The 12,236-nt window shown below is 37.4% G+C and overlaps 1 protein-coding gene across 1 annotated transcript in view; it reads right to left on the bottom strand.

Annotated features, from left to right (window-relative positions):
- Positions 1-2,809: 2,809 nt before the first annotated feature.
- Positions 2,810-12,236, bottom strand: part of LOC125121910 (ankyrin repeat domain-containing protein 26-like) — a 139,795-nt gene continuing 130,368 nt past the window's right edge. Inside the window, exons 49-52 of the mRNA XM_047770215.1 lie at positions 11,524-11,687; positions 10,999-11,227; positions 4,293-4,338; positions 2,810-3,121 (exon numbers count right to left, since the gene is read on the bottom strand). Coding sequence (XP_047626171.1) covers positions 3,024-3,121; positions 4,293-4,338; positions 10,999-11,227; positions 11,524-11,687 — 537 coding nt within the window. The 3' untranslated portion in view covers positions 2,810-3,023. The remainder of the gene's footprint in view (positions 3,122-4,292; positions 4,339-10,998; positions 11,228-11,523; positions 11,688-12,236) is intronic.

The following is a 12,236-nucleotide window of genomic DNA, read 5'->3' as shown; positions in this document are numbered from 1 at the left end:
CCTGACTGGTGTGAGGTGGTATCTCATGAAAGTTTTGATGTGCACTTCTCTACTAACCAGGGATGTTGAACATTTTTTCATGTGCTTGTCGGCCATCTGTATATCTTCCTTGGAGAATGGTCTATTCACATCTTTTGCCCATTTTTCCATTGGTTGGTTGGCTTTTTTTGCTGTTGAGTTGTATAAGTTTCTTGTATATTCTAGAGATGAAGCCCTTGTCCAGTGAATTCTTTGAAAGTATTTTCTCCCACTCTGTAAGTTGTCTTTTTAGTTTCTTTTTGGTTTCCTTTGCTGTGCAAAAGCTTGTGAGTTTGATTAGATCCCATTGGTTTATTTTTGCTTATTTCTGTTGCCTTGGTAGACTGACCTGAGAAAACATTTTTAAGGTGGTTGTCAGAGAATGTTTTGCCTATGTTCTCTTCCAGGAGTTTGATGGTGTCTTGTCTTATATTTAAGTCTTTAAGCCATTTTGAGTTGATTTTCATGCATGGTGTGAGGGTGTGTTCTAGTTTCATTGATTTGCATGCAGCTGTCCAGATTTCCCAGCAAGAATTGCTGAAAAGACTGTCTTTTTCCCACTTTATATTCTTGCCTCCTTTACCAAAGATTAATTTACCATATGCCAGAGGCCAGCTTGGGCTGCCAGGCAGTGCCCACCCTGTTGGGGAGGGACGGCGTCAGTGAATGCACAGAGAGACAGCCTCTTTGTCCCTTCTTTCAGGGTGCTGGACTGCTCAAACTTTATTGGCATAGATGGTTGTTATACAGACAGCTTCTAACTACAGATTACATCATAGTGTTTTTTTACATTTTGTTTTCCAATCACATGGTGCAGTAAGTAGCCTTACATCATGTTTTTAAAATCTTTAAGTTAGTGAGTACAATTCAAGGGCAAACAGGCACAAACACATCATGTGGGAAAGAGGAGACCCAGCACAAACCATCTCATGGCCAGCCAATTTCCCACAAGCTGAAAAGGCTACAGACACACAAAAAAATCTTGTCTTCAGACTAGTGCCTATCTTCAAAGCGTTTATGGCAGGGAGACAGTGTGAGAAAATACAAATCAACTTAACTAGCTACTGCTTAGAAGCTTCTAAAATCAAGGACAGGAGTTCCCGTCGTGGCGCAGTGGTTGGCGAATCCGACTAGGAACCATGAGGTTGTGGGTTCGGTCCCTGCCCTTGCTCAGTGGGTTGACGATCCGGCATTGCTGTGAGCTGTGATGTAGGTCACAGACGTGGCTCGGATCCCGCGTTGCTGTGTCTCTGGTGTGGGCCAGTGGCTACAGCTCAGATTCAGCCCCTGGCCTGGGAACCTCCATGTGCCGCAGGAGGGGCTCAAAGAAATAGCAAAAAAAATAAAATAAAATAAAATAAAATCAAGGACAAAACTCACAGCTAGGTTTCTTCTGATCATGAATAATATGTGTCTAACTTCTATAAACTTCATTAAAATCCTAACTCTAAAGTTTACTGTATAACTAGTTAGTAGACAAGCACTATGTTTTTAATTAAGTTGGATTTAAATAGGGGAAAGTCCTTTAGAATGAAATTTTTATCATATTATTGTTGTAATTCTGTTAAATCACAAATCACCACAGGAAAATAAGAATGGGAAATAAGGGTAATAAACAAATAATCAGGAAAGACTAAGGAAGAACTGAACAATAAGTGAATAGCAGAAAAGACTGAGTCATCCATGGAAAAATCCCCACTCAGCAATGAAAAATGGAAATTGTTTCCCAGAAAATTCAGTTCCCCACCAAAGTTAGCAGGTGAGCCTTATTGTATTCTAGGGCCTGTCCTTGGAATTGTGCCGTACCAGTAGGTATCCCCTTGTTTAGGAGCCTGCCCTCGGAATTGCACTGTTTAGACAGGCCCCCTTTTTCTGGTTAGGAGCTTGCCCTTGGAATTGAACCACTCAGGCAAGCTCCCTTCCTCGGCTCCTGTATTTTCTCGGCTCCCCACAACCATAGGTATTGGGGTTTGTTTCTGTTTTCTCTATTCTGTTCCATTGGTCTATCTGTTTTGGTACCAGTACCACATTGTCTTGATGACTGTGGCTTTGTAATATTGCCTGAGGTCTGGGAGAGTTATGCCACCTGCTTGGTTTTTATTCCTCAGAATTGCTTTGGCAATTCTGGGTCTTTTGTTGTTCCATATCAATTTGGTGATGATGTCTGAGTCAGGTGCTTGGAAAAATTCTAATTTTAAAACTGTTTCCAAAAAGTAAATTAAAAAAATTAGAAAGGGGAAAATCCCTTAGGCAAATCCTATTGCTGCATGAGGAAAGATCTATGTATCAGAGTTTAAAGGTATACAGAATGAGTTGTATGATTCTGCAACAATCGTAATACATCAACACATTGATAATAGCCAGTTTCAGTGTACTGAAATCATGTCTGTCTAGATCTTTCAATCTATATATAGTGATAAAACCTGGAAACTACAAGAAAGCTATCTAATCACCATTGCTAAGTATATATTTTTTCTTTTTGCTTTGTTTTTCAGGGCTGCACCCATGACATATGGAAGTTCCCAGGGTAGGGTTTGAATCAGAGCTACAGCACTTGGCCTAAGCCAGAATCACACCAACATGGGATCCAAGCCGATTCTGTGACCACCACAGCTCAAGCAACATCAGATCCTTAACCCACTGAGCAAGGCCAGGGATGGAACCTGTGACATCCTGGATCCTAGTTGGATTCATTTCCACTGTGCCACAATAGGAACTCCCAACTCAGCTAAATATTAATGAAAGGTTTGGTGGTTTGTCTGCTTATTAAATAACTGGTATCTGGCCTCAGTTGGAGAGTTCTGGGTTTTATTCACAAAATCTACTTAAAAGTTAGATACAAAGGAGAATGATTGAAAATACTATATAAATTCGCATACACATATGATACAAAAATATTTCCTTCAATAAGGATTTCTACAACATGTTTAATAGGAACCAACAAAGACAATATGTTAACTGTCCAATAGATAGTTTTACTATTTTTCAGACAACATAAATTTTCTTCAGAATCTGTACATATGGCTGTGCGATGTTTTCAAAAGGTCTCCGTTAGATCTCAGTCCAAAGGCACTCTGGTATAAAGAATCAAGTTCGGCAGTGGCTGGAGAGAAAAGGAAAGAATGGCATTCTTTATCTAAAATCCTTTCTAGTTCACTAAATATAAGGGAGTTAAAAATAACACAGACCTTTCTAAGTGTTAAGAAGAAAGAAAAGTATCTATATATGATTATAGCACAAAATACATGATGACTATTTGATCATTTGCCCATGGTTACATGCTGAGCTCACTGCTCTCAAGGCCAACTATCAGAGCTTCTGGTTTTCTCACTCCTCATTCATTTAGTCAACAGCCATGTGCTAAGGTACTGTGACAAGCACTGGAATTACAAGTGGAAGGTGACACAGGCCACCCTGAATAATCACATACTGGAAAAATAGACAAACAGGCCATTTCCATACAGAGTCGTAAGTCCTATGACAGGTACAAAAGAGGACATGATTGAAACCCTCAGAAGGGACATCCAACTTGGTGTCAATATTGTCAGCTTTTGTGTGCAGGTGATATGGAAGTAGATACCTGAAGGACATGGCAATAACTATTGGAGCTGGAGGGAAGAAGCAAACACAAAGAGCAGAGGTGAGGAAGAGCTGCTTGGAATTGTCAGCAGTCTATTTGACTAGATGCCAGACAGAGAAAAGGGGAAGAGGAGGGGAGGAGGGAGGTAAGGTGGAATGCTTGCTCAGGAACCAAACTGACTTGGGTGTTTTTATTCCATGCGAAGGAATTTGGAACTTTTCCTGGGGGCAAAAGCTAAACCAATGACAACTTTAATGACAGGAAATTCAAATGTCACCCGCAAGTGAAAGCTGCATGCATGAACTGTGATTGCCTGAGTCCAGGTTTTTAATGGCCTTAATCACTACCAGAAATTTGAGAAGGTGGTGACACCATGTTTTCTCAGAACAGTGTCAGTGTGCAGGTTGACAAGGCCATGAGGAAGGCAAAAATAGAGAAAGAATAGAGACACAAAGAAAAAGAAATAGACTTTTTGAGAATTTGTTGAAAGCTAAGGAACATGATGCATAAATAACGAATGGGTATATTTTTCATTATGAATGTGTATCATTTTACACTTTTCATGTGATGTGCATAGGAAAAATATTTAATGTAGTATCTGTTATGCAAACAATGGGAAGAGTTGCCATTTACTATTTACAGTTGATTTCAGAAATCAATGTCTAAATTTAATTCATAAATTTTGACAACATACCTTCTGCTAGTTCTTTATTCATATTTTCTTCCATCTCCCGCTGACTCTGAAATAAGTCAAATGTTATTTATAATGTTGAAGTTAAACAAGAGCATTATTGTACAAATGATATATAGCTTAAGAAATGTGGCCTGTAAATAATACTTTCAGAAGAGATCTAACTTGGGGATTGCTCAAATAGAAAAATTATCACATCAAGAAAATAAAATAAATTCCTACCTATTTTGATTTTACCTAATGTAGAACATACATATGTAATGCTATTTGCATTAATCTGATGAAAAGTACAATAAATATTGGTGCATTGAACATACATAATTTTAAAGGCTAATGCTTGATCCTTCCGGTACAAAGATGTTTAAACAATTCAAATCAAATTTTACACTGACTGCATTACTTTGCCATTCTTACAAAAACTTCCCTTTATTAAAGTTTAATCAATGGATTTTTCCTTAAAATGAGCTTTCCATTCTTATACTTTTATGAAGCTAAAATTTTAAGGTCTGTTCCATGGTAATACTTTTTCAACATAGAATCTTAAACACATAAAATGAAGAAAGTGGTTCTGTTATAATGTCATGTGAAAATTTTAGTGACAAAAACAAAAAACCCCAAAAACCTGCTTGAAGAAAGGCATAAGAGAGGGGCTAAGCCAGTTTTCACCCTGGGTTTCTGATCATGACTTTCTAGAATTAGAAATAAGAAAAAAAAATATGGAATTCTTGAATCATAACTCTGGAACTTTGCTTCCATTCTAGAAATGAGGGCTGGCTTTTGGGAACATCTAATTATATTTATCCACTTCATTCTGAAATGCCTGGGGATATTTCAAATTATATTGTACATGCCTCCACCTAGAGCATTCTTTTTATTATATATTTCTTACAATAGGCACCCTCTCACTCAACAGGATCTAAAATAGTATACTGTGGTGATAAGGATAACATGACAGACAACGCCCTCATCAAGTGTACTTGCCAAGACAAATGTTTACCTTGCATATTTTCCAACATTTTCAGACTGTTTTCCATAGCATTTTTTTTTTTACAACAGCATTATAGAGAGGCCTAATAAAGTAAGTAATGTTGCAGCATTCCTAGGTAGGTCTTGTGAAAGTCATAGCTGATAACAGGTGAAAGGAGAAAGCTTTACTGAAATAATTTCATATCACCTATACAATTTTTATATTTTTATAAAATTATTTTATAATAAACACTATGCAAAAATGTAAATCACATTTTATACATGTTGGATTAGGGAACTACCAATGTAAGATTACTGCCTTTTCTGCCCAAAGCTCTTGTCCTCAGTGTGTACTTTTGAGACCTTTATGTTGATTTCTAGATAAGAACTGCGTTCAGATGAAGGAAGTAGTTTAGTCCAACTTTAATCAATGGAATATACCTGCAATGTTCTTTCAACTTTTCATTTCACAAAAACAACGAAAAGTGAGAAAATTAGATAAGAAAACAAGGAATCTGCAGGCTGTAAGTGTAAAGATTTTTAACTACAAGGCTGCCCTCTTAACCTGTAGTTTCCATACTCTTCCCATTGAAAAAGAAGGGGGGGGGGCACTTCAGGATTGAGGGCCAAAGAAGTTTCAGCTTCAGAGTCTCCTTCCCTCCTTTGGCTGAGCAGCTCTATGCTTGTCTGTTTTAAATAATACAGTTTCATGCAAAAAAATATTTTTCAGAAAGAAAGGTTCTTTTTTTGAAAAAAACTTAAGGGAGAAAAGTGATTTAGTTAGAACTTAATTTGACAAGAGGTTAAGTAAGGAAGACTTAGAGAGACTGCAGTTTGCCTGGGGTCACAAAGCAAAAGGTCTTCTTGCTCAGTCTAGAGTTGTATGACAGATCCTTTCTCAGATTAGGGAAAAAGACACAGATTTTAAACTAGAACTTAGAGAAAATTGATATGGAAGAATGCCATGTAGCCAAATAATGTTTGAGGTATGGGACATGAAATGGTAACTTTCTAACTAAATCCTATGTTTTAAAGGCATGGAGAAGAGTAAATTATTAATGTAACTCATTATATGCAGTCAATATACTCAATTTCTAAAGCGCACATTTTTTTTTTTTTTTAACCAAAGGACAGGGAACTTGGAGAAAATCTTTAATGGTATCAAGCCAGCTGAAACAGAGATTCTTCCATAAAAGAATATTCATTTCTTCTAAATAAAAATTGTCTTACCAAAGCCAGTCATCAAATCAATTTCCACCTTGGAGGTAATTTATGGCCATATTTAGACTATAAGACAGATTTTTCTTGACTACTTAGTGTCCTTCTCTCCAATCTCTACCATTACCTGGTATATACAAGGGAGAGGAGCTTAACCCCAACTGCAATTTAAATCAAGTGGCCTAAAGTTTCCACTTGAGGACTTACAGCTCTTCTACCCTCCTCAGGAGAGGAAAGGAGATTTACCTAGTGGGTGAGTTTGTAGGACAGAATCTCTTCTTTGAAAAGATGTGTCTGCCCAGAGCACCTTGAATTTGGGTCTCACATCTGTAGGAAGCAGCATGCCCCTAGTAGAGGTGTCAAGCATTTGCTTCCTCCCTTTAAGACTGTGAGACAAAGGGCCCAATTGGGGAGGAAGAATCCCAAAGCCCACTGTGGCTGCACATCTAAACTCTGTCCTACAATTCATCAATAGGTGTTAGTGATGAGGCTACTTAGCTGATCACCACCTACCTGACTCCTCACATTCTGTCCTTACAAGGAGAAGTGCCATTGGCTAGCTACCTCACCACAGTTCCAACAAGGACGATGACCAGAAAATATTCATAGAAATGTTTTCTTCTTCCCTGATATTGTAATTAATGTACACTGTTCAAAACAACCCTTAGTTTTTTTGGAGTTTTTGGTTGGTTTGTTTTGTTTTTCTCTTTCTTTTTAGAGCCACAGCTGTGGCATATGGAAGTTCCAGGTTAGGGGTCAAATTGGAGCCACATTTGGAACTATGCCTCAGGTTAAGGATCCAGAGCACCCCCAATCCCTATTCTGAGCCAGGGAGAAGTAGGAAGGAGTATTTTTGACAGAGAAATATAATAGAGTCAATCACAATACAAAGCACAACAAGTACAAACATACGTCCATTCAATCAACCATAACATATTCCTGTTAAATGAAATTTGAGGTAATGGGCTGGAAAATAAGGTTGCACTCTCTTCTTGAGACCAACTTGAGAAAAGCATACATGCCATACTCAGAGACATACACATTCATTTCCAATAAACCTTCTGTAATTATTGATGCTTTTAAGTTAAAATTTGATGTCATTCTTATTTTGAAAGTTATAAAAGTAAATGCAACTAGGGAAATATAATAAAATCAAGCCATGTAAACCACTTCATTATCCAGTTGTAAGTAGGTTCCCATGTGAAGGAAATTATACTTGTTAGTTTGTTAACATTAAATACGTCTATTTTGCTGCAAAGGAAAATACTGGGGAAGACTGTTGATTAAGCTGTGAAAAATGAAGTATAGGGAGCAAAAATAATGAAAAAGGAATGGAAGAAATTCAGTAATTACCCTTATCTTTCAAAAGATAAAATACCTGCTCACTGGTCCATGTGGACAAAATGAAGTGGGACATGCAGGGTTACATAGAGCACAGAGGTGAAACAATAAACAAGTTTTCTGAACTCTGCCTCTGACTTCTGAGAAACTAGCTTAACTGTTGTGATTGTGTGATCAGAGTTAAACTTCAGCGTGGAAGGCAGTGCCTTGGTGATGTAAACTGGAGGCTTATTTCTTAAAGGAAATGTGACTCAATATTCTGTTGAGACACGTTGTTGTGTCATGCTAAATGTTCGTCTTTAAGTCAGAAAGCAAAAGACAAATACCCTATGAGGTCACTTCTATCTGGAATCTAATATATGGCAGCAATGAACCCATCTATAGAAAAGAAACAAACTCTTGGGCATGGAGAACAGACTTGTGGTTGCCAGGATGGAGGGGGAGGGAGTGTGATGGAGAGGGGAGTTTGGGCTTAGTAGATGCAAACTATGGCTTTTGGAGGGGATGAGCAATGAGGTCCTGCTCCACTTCATTTTTCAGCTCCTTGATCAAAACCCACCCCGTTCTGACATTTGAGACAGTATGTTAACACCTCTCAGATGATTATTTTATGTTTTCCTAGTAGAAACAGTTACATCCCTAGCAATTCTAGAAGGCCACTTCCTTCTAAATCTGACTGAGAATTCAGAAAACAATACCTGCATAAGAACTTTTTTAAGGCATCCTATCTATAGTGATTATGGAGACATGTCTTTGCCTCTTGAAGGAATATATATATATATATATATATATATATATATATATATATACATATATATATATTTTGTCTTTTTGCTCTTTCTTTGGGCCACTCTCATGGCATATGGAGGTTCCCAGGCTAGGGGTCGAATCGGAGCTGTAGCCCCTGGCCTACGCCAGAGCCACAGCAACGCGGGATCCGAGCCTCGTCTGCAACCTACACCACAGCTCATGGCAACACCGGATTGTTAACCCACTGAGCAAGGGCAGGGACTGAACTCGCAACCTCGTGGTTCCTAGTCGGATTCGTTAACGACTGCGCCATGACGGGAACTCCTGAAGGAATATTTTTTAATCTCTCTTATTAACTCCAGCATGATTTGACAAAGAAGGCCCCACAAGGGAGCTATGTAACTTTCAGAAATACAACATTAAGTTTAAAATAAACTATTTTTTCAGTTTAAGTACAAATACTAAACAATAAACACCTCTCTTATCCAAAAAAATTAAAGCATAAAATTCCTCAGCAATTCTTCTCTTGCATGACTTCCGTCTTCTGCACACAAACCCTCGTTCATCTTCATCAGTAAAATGATGCATGTTATGATTTTTGGGGTGTCAATTAATGAGACTATTTTAAGTTTGTATCCTGCTTGTCTACTGACTGAAGTGTATGATGTGCATTTTATTTTTGTAACCTAGAGTCCAGTTTCAACACTCTGAAGCATTCAGACACAACTTAGCTGCAGTGCCAAGAATCTTAACTTTGCTCTTCCATGATTTATTATAACATGAAGCCAAGTGAAGAAACAAGTTGAAACATCATTTAAGGAGGGCCCAAGCTACTTCATATCAGGAAGATCATGAAAACACCCTCAAAACCATAAACCATGGGCACTGCTCAAAGTGGATATTTTAATGGCATTGATACACAATGAAATGTCATTGCAATTTACAGATGCCCCATCATTGCCATCTTAGACATCATTCGTCTAAGTCATGGCAAGACAGAGACATAAGTGAACTTCATTTAAAAAGTTTAAATATTGACTTTATTTAACTATATATTTAGGAATGTACTACAATTGCTCATCAGCAAGACATTTATAAAAATTGAAATAAAAATGCCACCAGCAAAACAGCAATTAAGAATGTACTTTCATGTAAGAAAAGGATCAAAGTTTTAAGTTAAACACAGAAATGAGGGAGCTCCTGCTTTGGCACAATGGGAAGGGGAGCATCTTTGCAATGCCAGGATGCAGGTTTAGCCCTGGACCCCACAGTGGGTTAAAGGATCTGCATTGCCTGACCTGTGGTATAGGCCCCAACTGTGGCTCAGATCTGATCCCTGGCCCAGAAACTCCAAATGCTGAAGAGTCACCAACAAGGAAAAAAAAATAAAGAAAAAAATATAAACAGAAATGAACCTTTTATTTTACTTTATTTTTATGGCTGCACCAGTGGCACATGGAAGTTTCTAGGCCAGGGGTCAAATCAGAGCTGAAGCCGATGGCTACACCACAGGCATGGCAACACCAAATCTGAGTCACATGTGTGACCTATGCCACAGCTTGGGGCAATGCCTGATCCTTAAGCCAATGAGCAAGGCCAGGGATTTAACCTGCATCCTCTCCGACACTGTGCTGGGTTCTTAACCCACTGAGCCACGATGGGAACTAAATCTGTTAGTTTAGTGTTAAAGTTTACTTGATTCATGCAAAGGCTTTATCATGGCTTCCTTTAAGCATGAAACATCCATGTGTGGTTAAGTGCTTGAATGCCAATCAGTCACTTATGCTGAGGGGTAGAAAAACTAGGGTGCAACGGAATTTGAAAATTACTATCAACTATGGCCAAGCTGTAATTAAGTATGCCAAACATCTGAAAGTATATATTTGGTTATTAGGCAATAACATTTAATTTCTAAAATAGCCTCTAAGGAGTTCCTGTTGTGGCTCAGCAGTAACAAACCCAACTAGTACCTATGAGGAAGTGCCTTTGATCTATGGCCTCCATCAGAGGGTCAAGGATCCAGGGTTGCCTGAGCTCTGATGGAGTTCACAGATGCAGCCTGGATCCTACACTGCTGCGGCTGTGGCAAAGGAAGCTTCCATATGCTGCAAATACAGCCCTAAGAAGAAAAAAAAAAAAAAGCATTTAAATGCAGCTTTCCAAGAAATTTGAATTTGTCAATGTTACATTTATTGAAGAAAGTTGATAGGTATCTCTTAAAAGGAGAAATCTAGGGACTTAAAAATTACAGAATTTGTTTTCTTTATTAGCATAATTATAGCTTATACTAAGCTATAATATTTCTTATATTAGCATAATTATAGCTTATAAATAATTACAGCTTTTACTAAGTGTGCATAAGTCGAATCAGAATTAAAAACACAAATTGTATCAGAAATCTGAAATGCACGCAAGAAAGGATAATGTAACTAACCTTCATCAAAGCAGTCACAATGCTGTCCAATGACTGTGAGGTAGAAAACTTTAAGTTTTTTCTTGTTGTAATATTTCTTCTGAACCCAGAGCTATTATGAATATTTTCAGCACCAGGTGGCTCCAGGACAGGACTTGTAGTAAATGTTTGGAGTAAAGATCTGTTCTGCTCTTTCTCCATCAGACGTTTCATACAGGTTTCAGCCAGCCTCCGATTAGTCCTGTGAAGTCTGCAAAATGCAAATTTCATTCACTTCATTTTCCTTAGATGGTTATAAACACTTTAAAGTAGAGCTTTGCCTTCACAGCACCCTCTAGGGATGACAGCAAATATCATAATCAAGAAAGTAAATGTATCAAAAGCCAGAATGTGACCCTTTTGGTTTAAGGTATCATCTTCCAAAAAATAGTTAAACTTGATAACATTCCTATTTATAGGAAATCCAACAAGAAATTTTATAATTATATTGCTGTCTACATGGCAAAGCCTCTAAAGCACTTAGCTTAGGATTCTGTTTTAACTTACTTGTTTCGTTTTTTTTCCAGTGACTTTTTCAATTTTAATTCTTCTAGGTAGAGTTGCTTATATTTTTCCAATTCTGTTTTACAAGAAGATTCATGAGAAGTGTTTTCTTTGGAGCGTTCAGATTCCAGATATTGCGCTAAGTTTTCTTGAGATGCTGTTTGTGTCTAAAGCAAATTAAAAGGAAACATTTAAAAAATAATTATAACCTGAGTAACTCTAGTATATTTATTCACTTAGTTTGGAGTCAATGATTCAGAGTGCAAATGTAAATGTGTTGAAAAAGAAGCTCTACTTCAAAGTGTTTATCACCAATATTAACTGAATAATATCTGAATTATAAAATTAAAGGTGATTGTGTTATATTAGTACTCATGTCATGTGATGACATAAAGAATCATAGGATCAATTTAAAATTTAAAAAATTGAAAAATGCACTGCATGAGTGATCCAAGAGTACAGTACAAGTTTTCAATCACAATATTTTCTTATCCTCCAAATAGCCTTGTATTATACCAATTGGTGTGATTTTGTCATCTCAATCACTGTAAGCTAAAAGTTCAACTTACTGATAATAATGATGGAAACTGGAATAATTTAAGGGAGAAAAAATGCCATCTTCCACTCAGAAATATACAAAACCAACTATTAGAACAGAAGCAGAGGAAACACATAAAATGTATACATCCAAGATGTAATTTAGAATAAAGTGAATT

The sequence above is a fragment of the Phacochoerus africanus genome, chromosome 3, assembly GCF_016906955.1.
Source record: "Phacochoerus africanus isolate WHEZ1 chromosome 3, ROS_Pafr_v1, whole genome shotgun sequence".
Lineage (NCBI taxonomy): Eukaryota > Metazoa > Chordata > Mammalia > Artiodactyla > Suidae > Phacochoerus > Phacochoerus africanus.
This window is presented reverse-complemented; position numbering and strand designations above follow the sequence as displayed.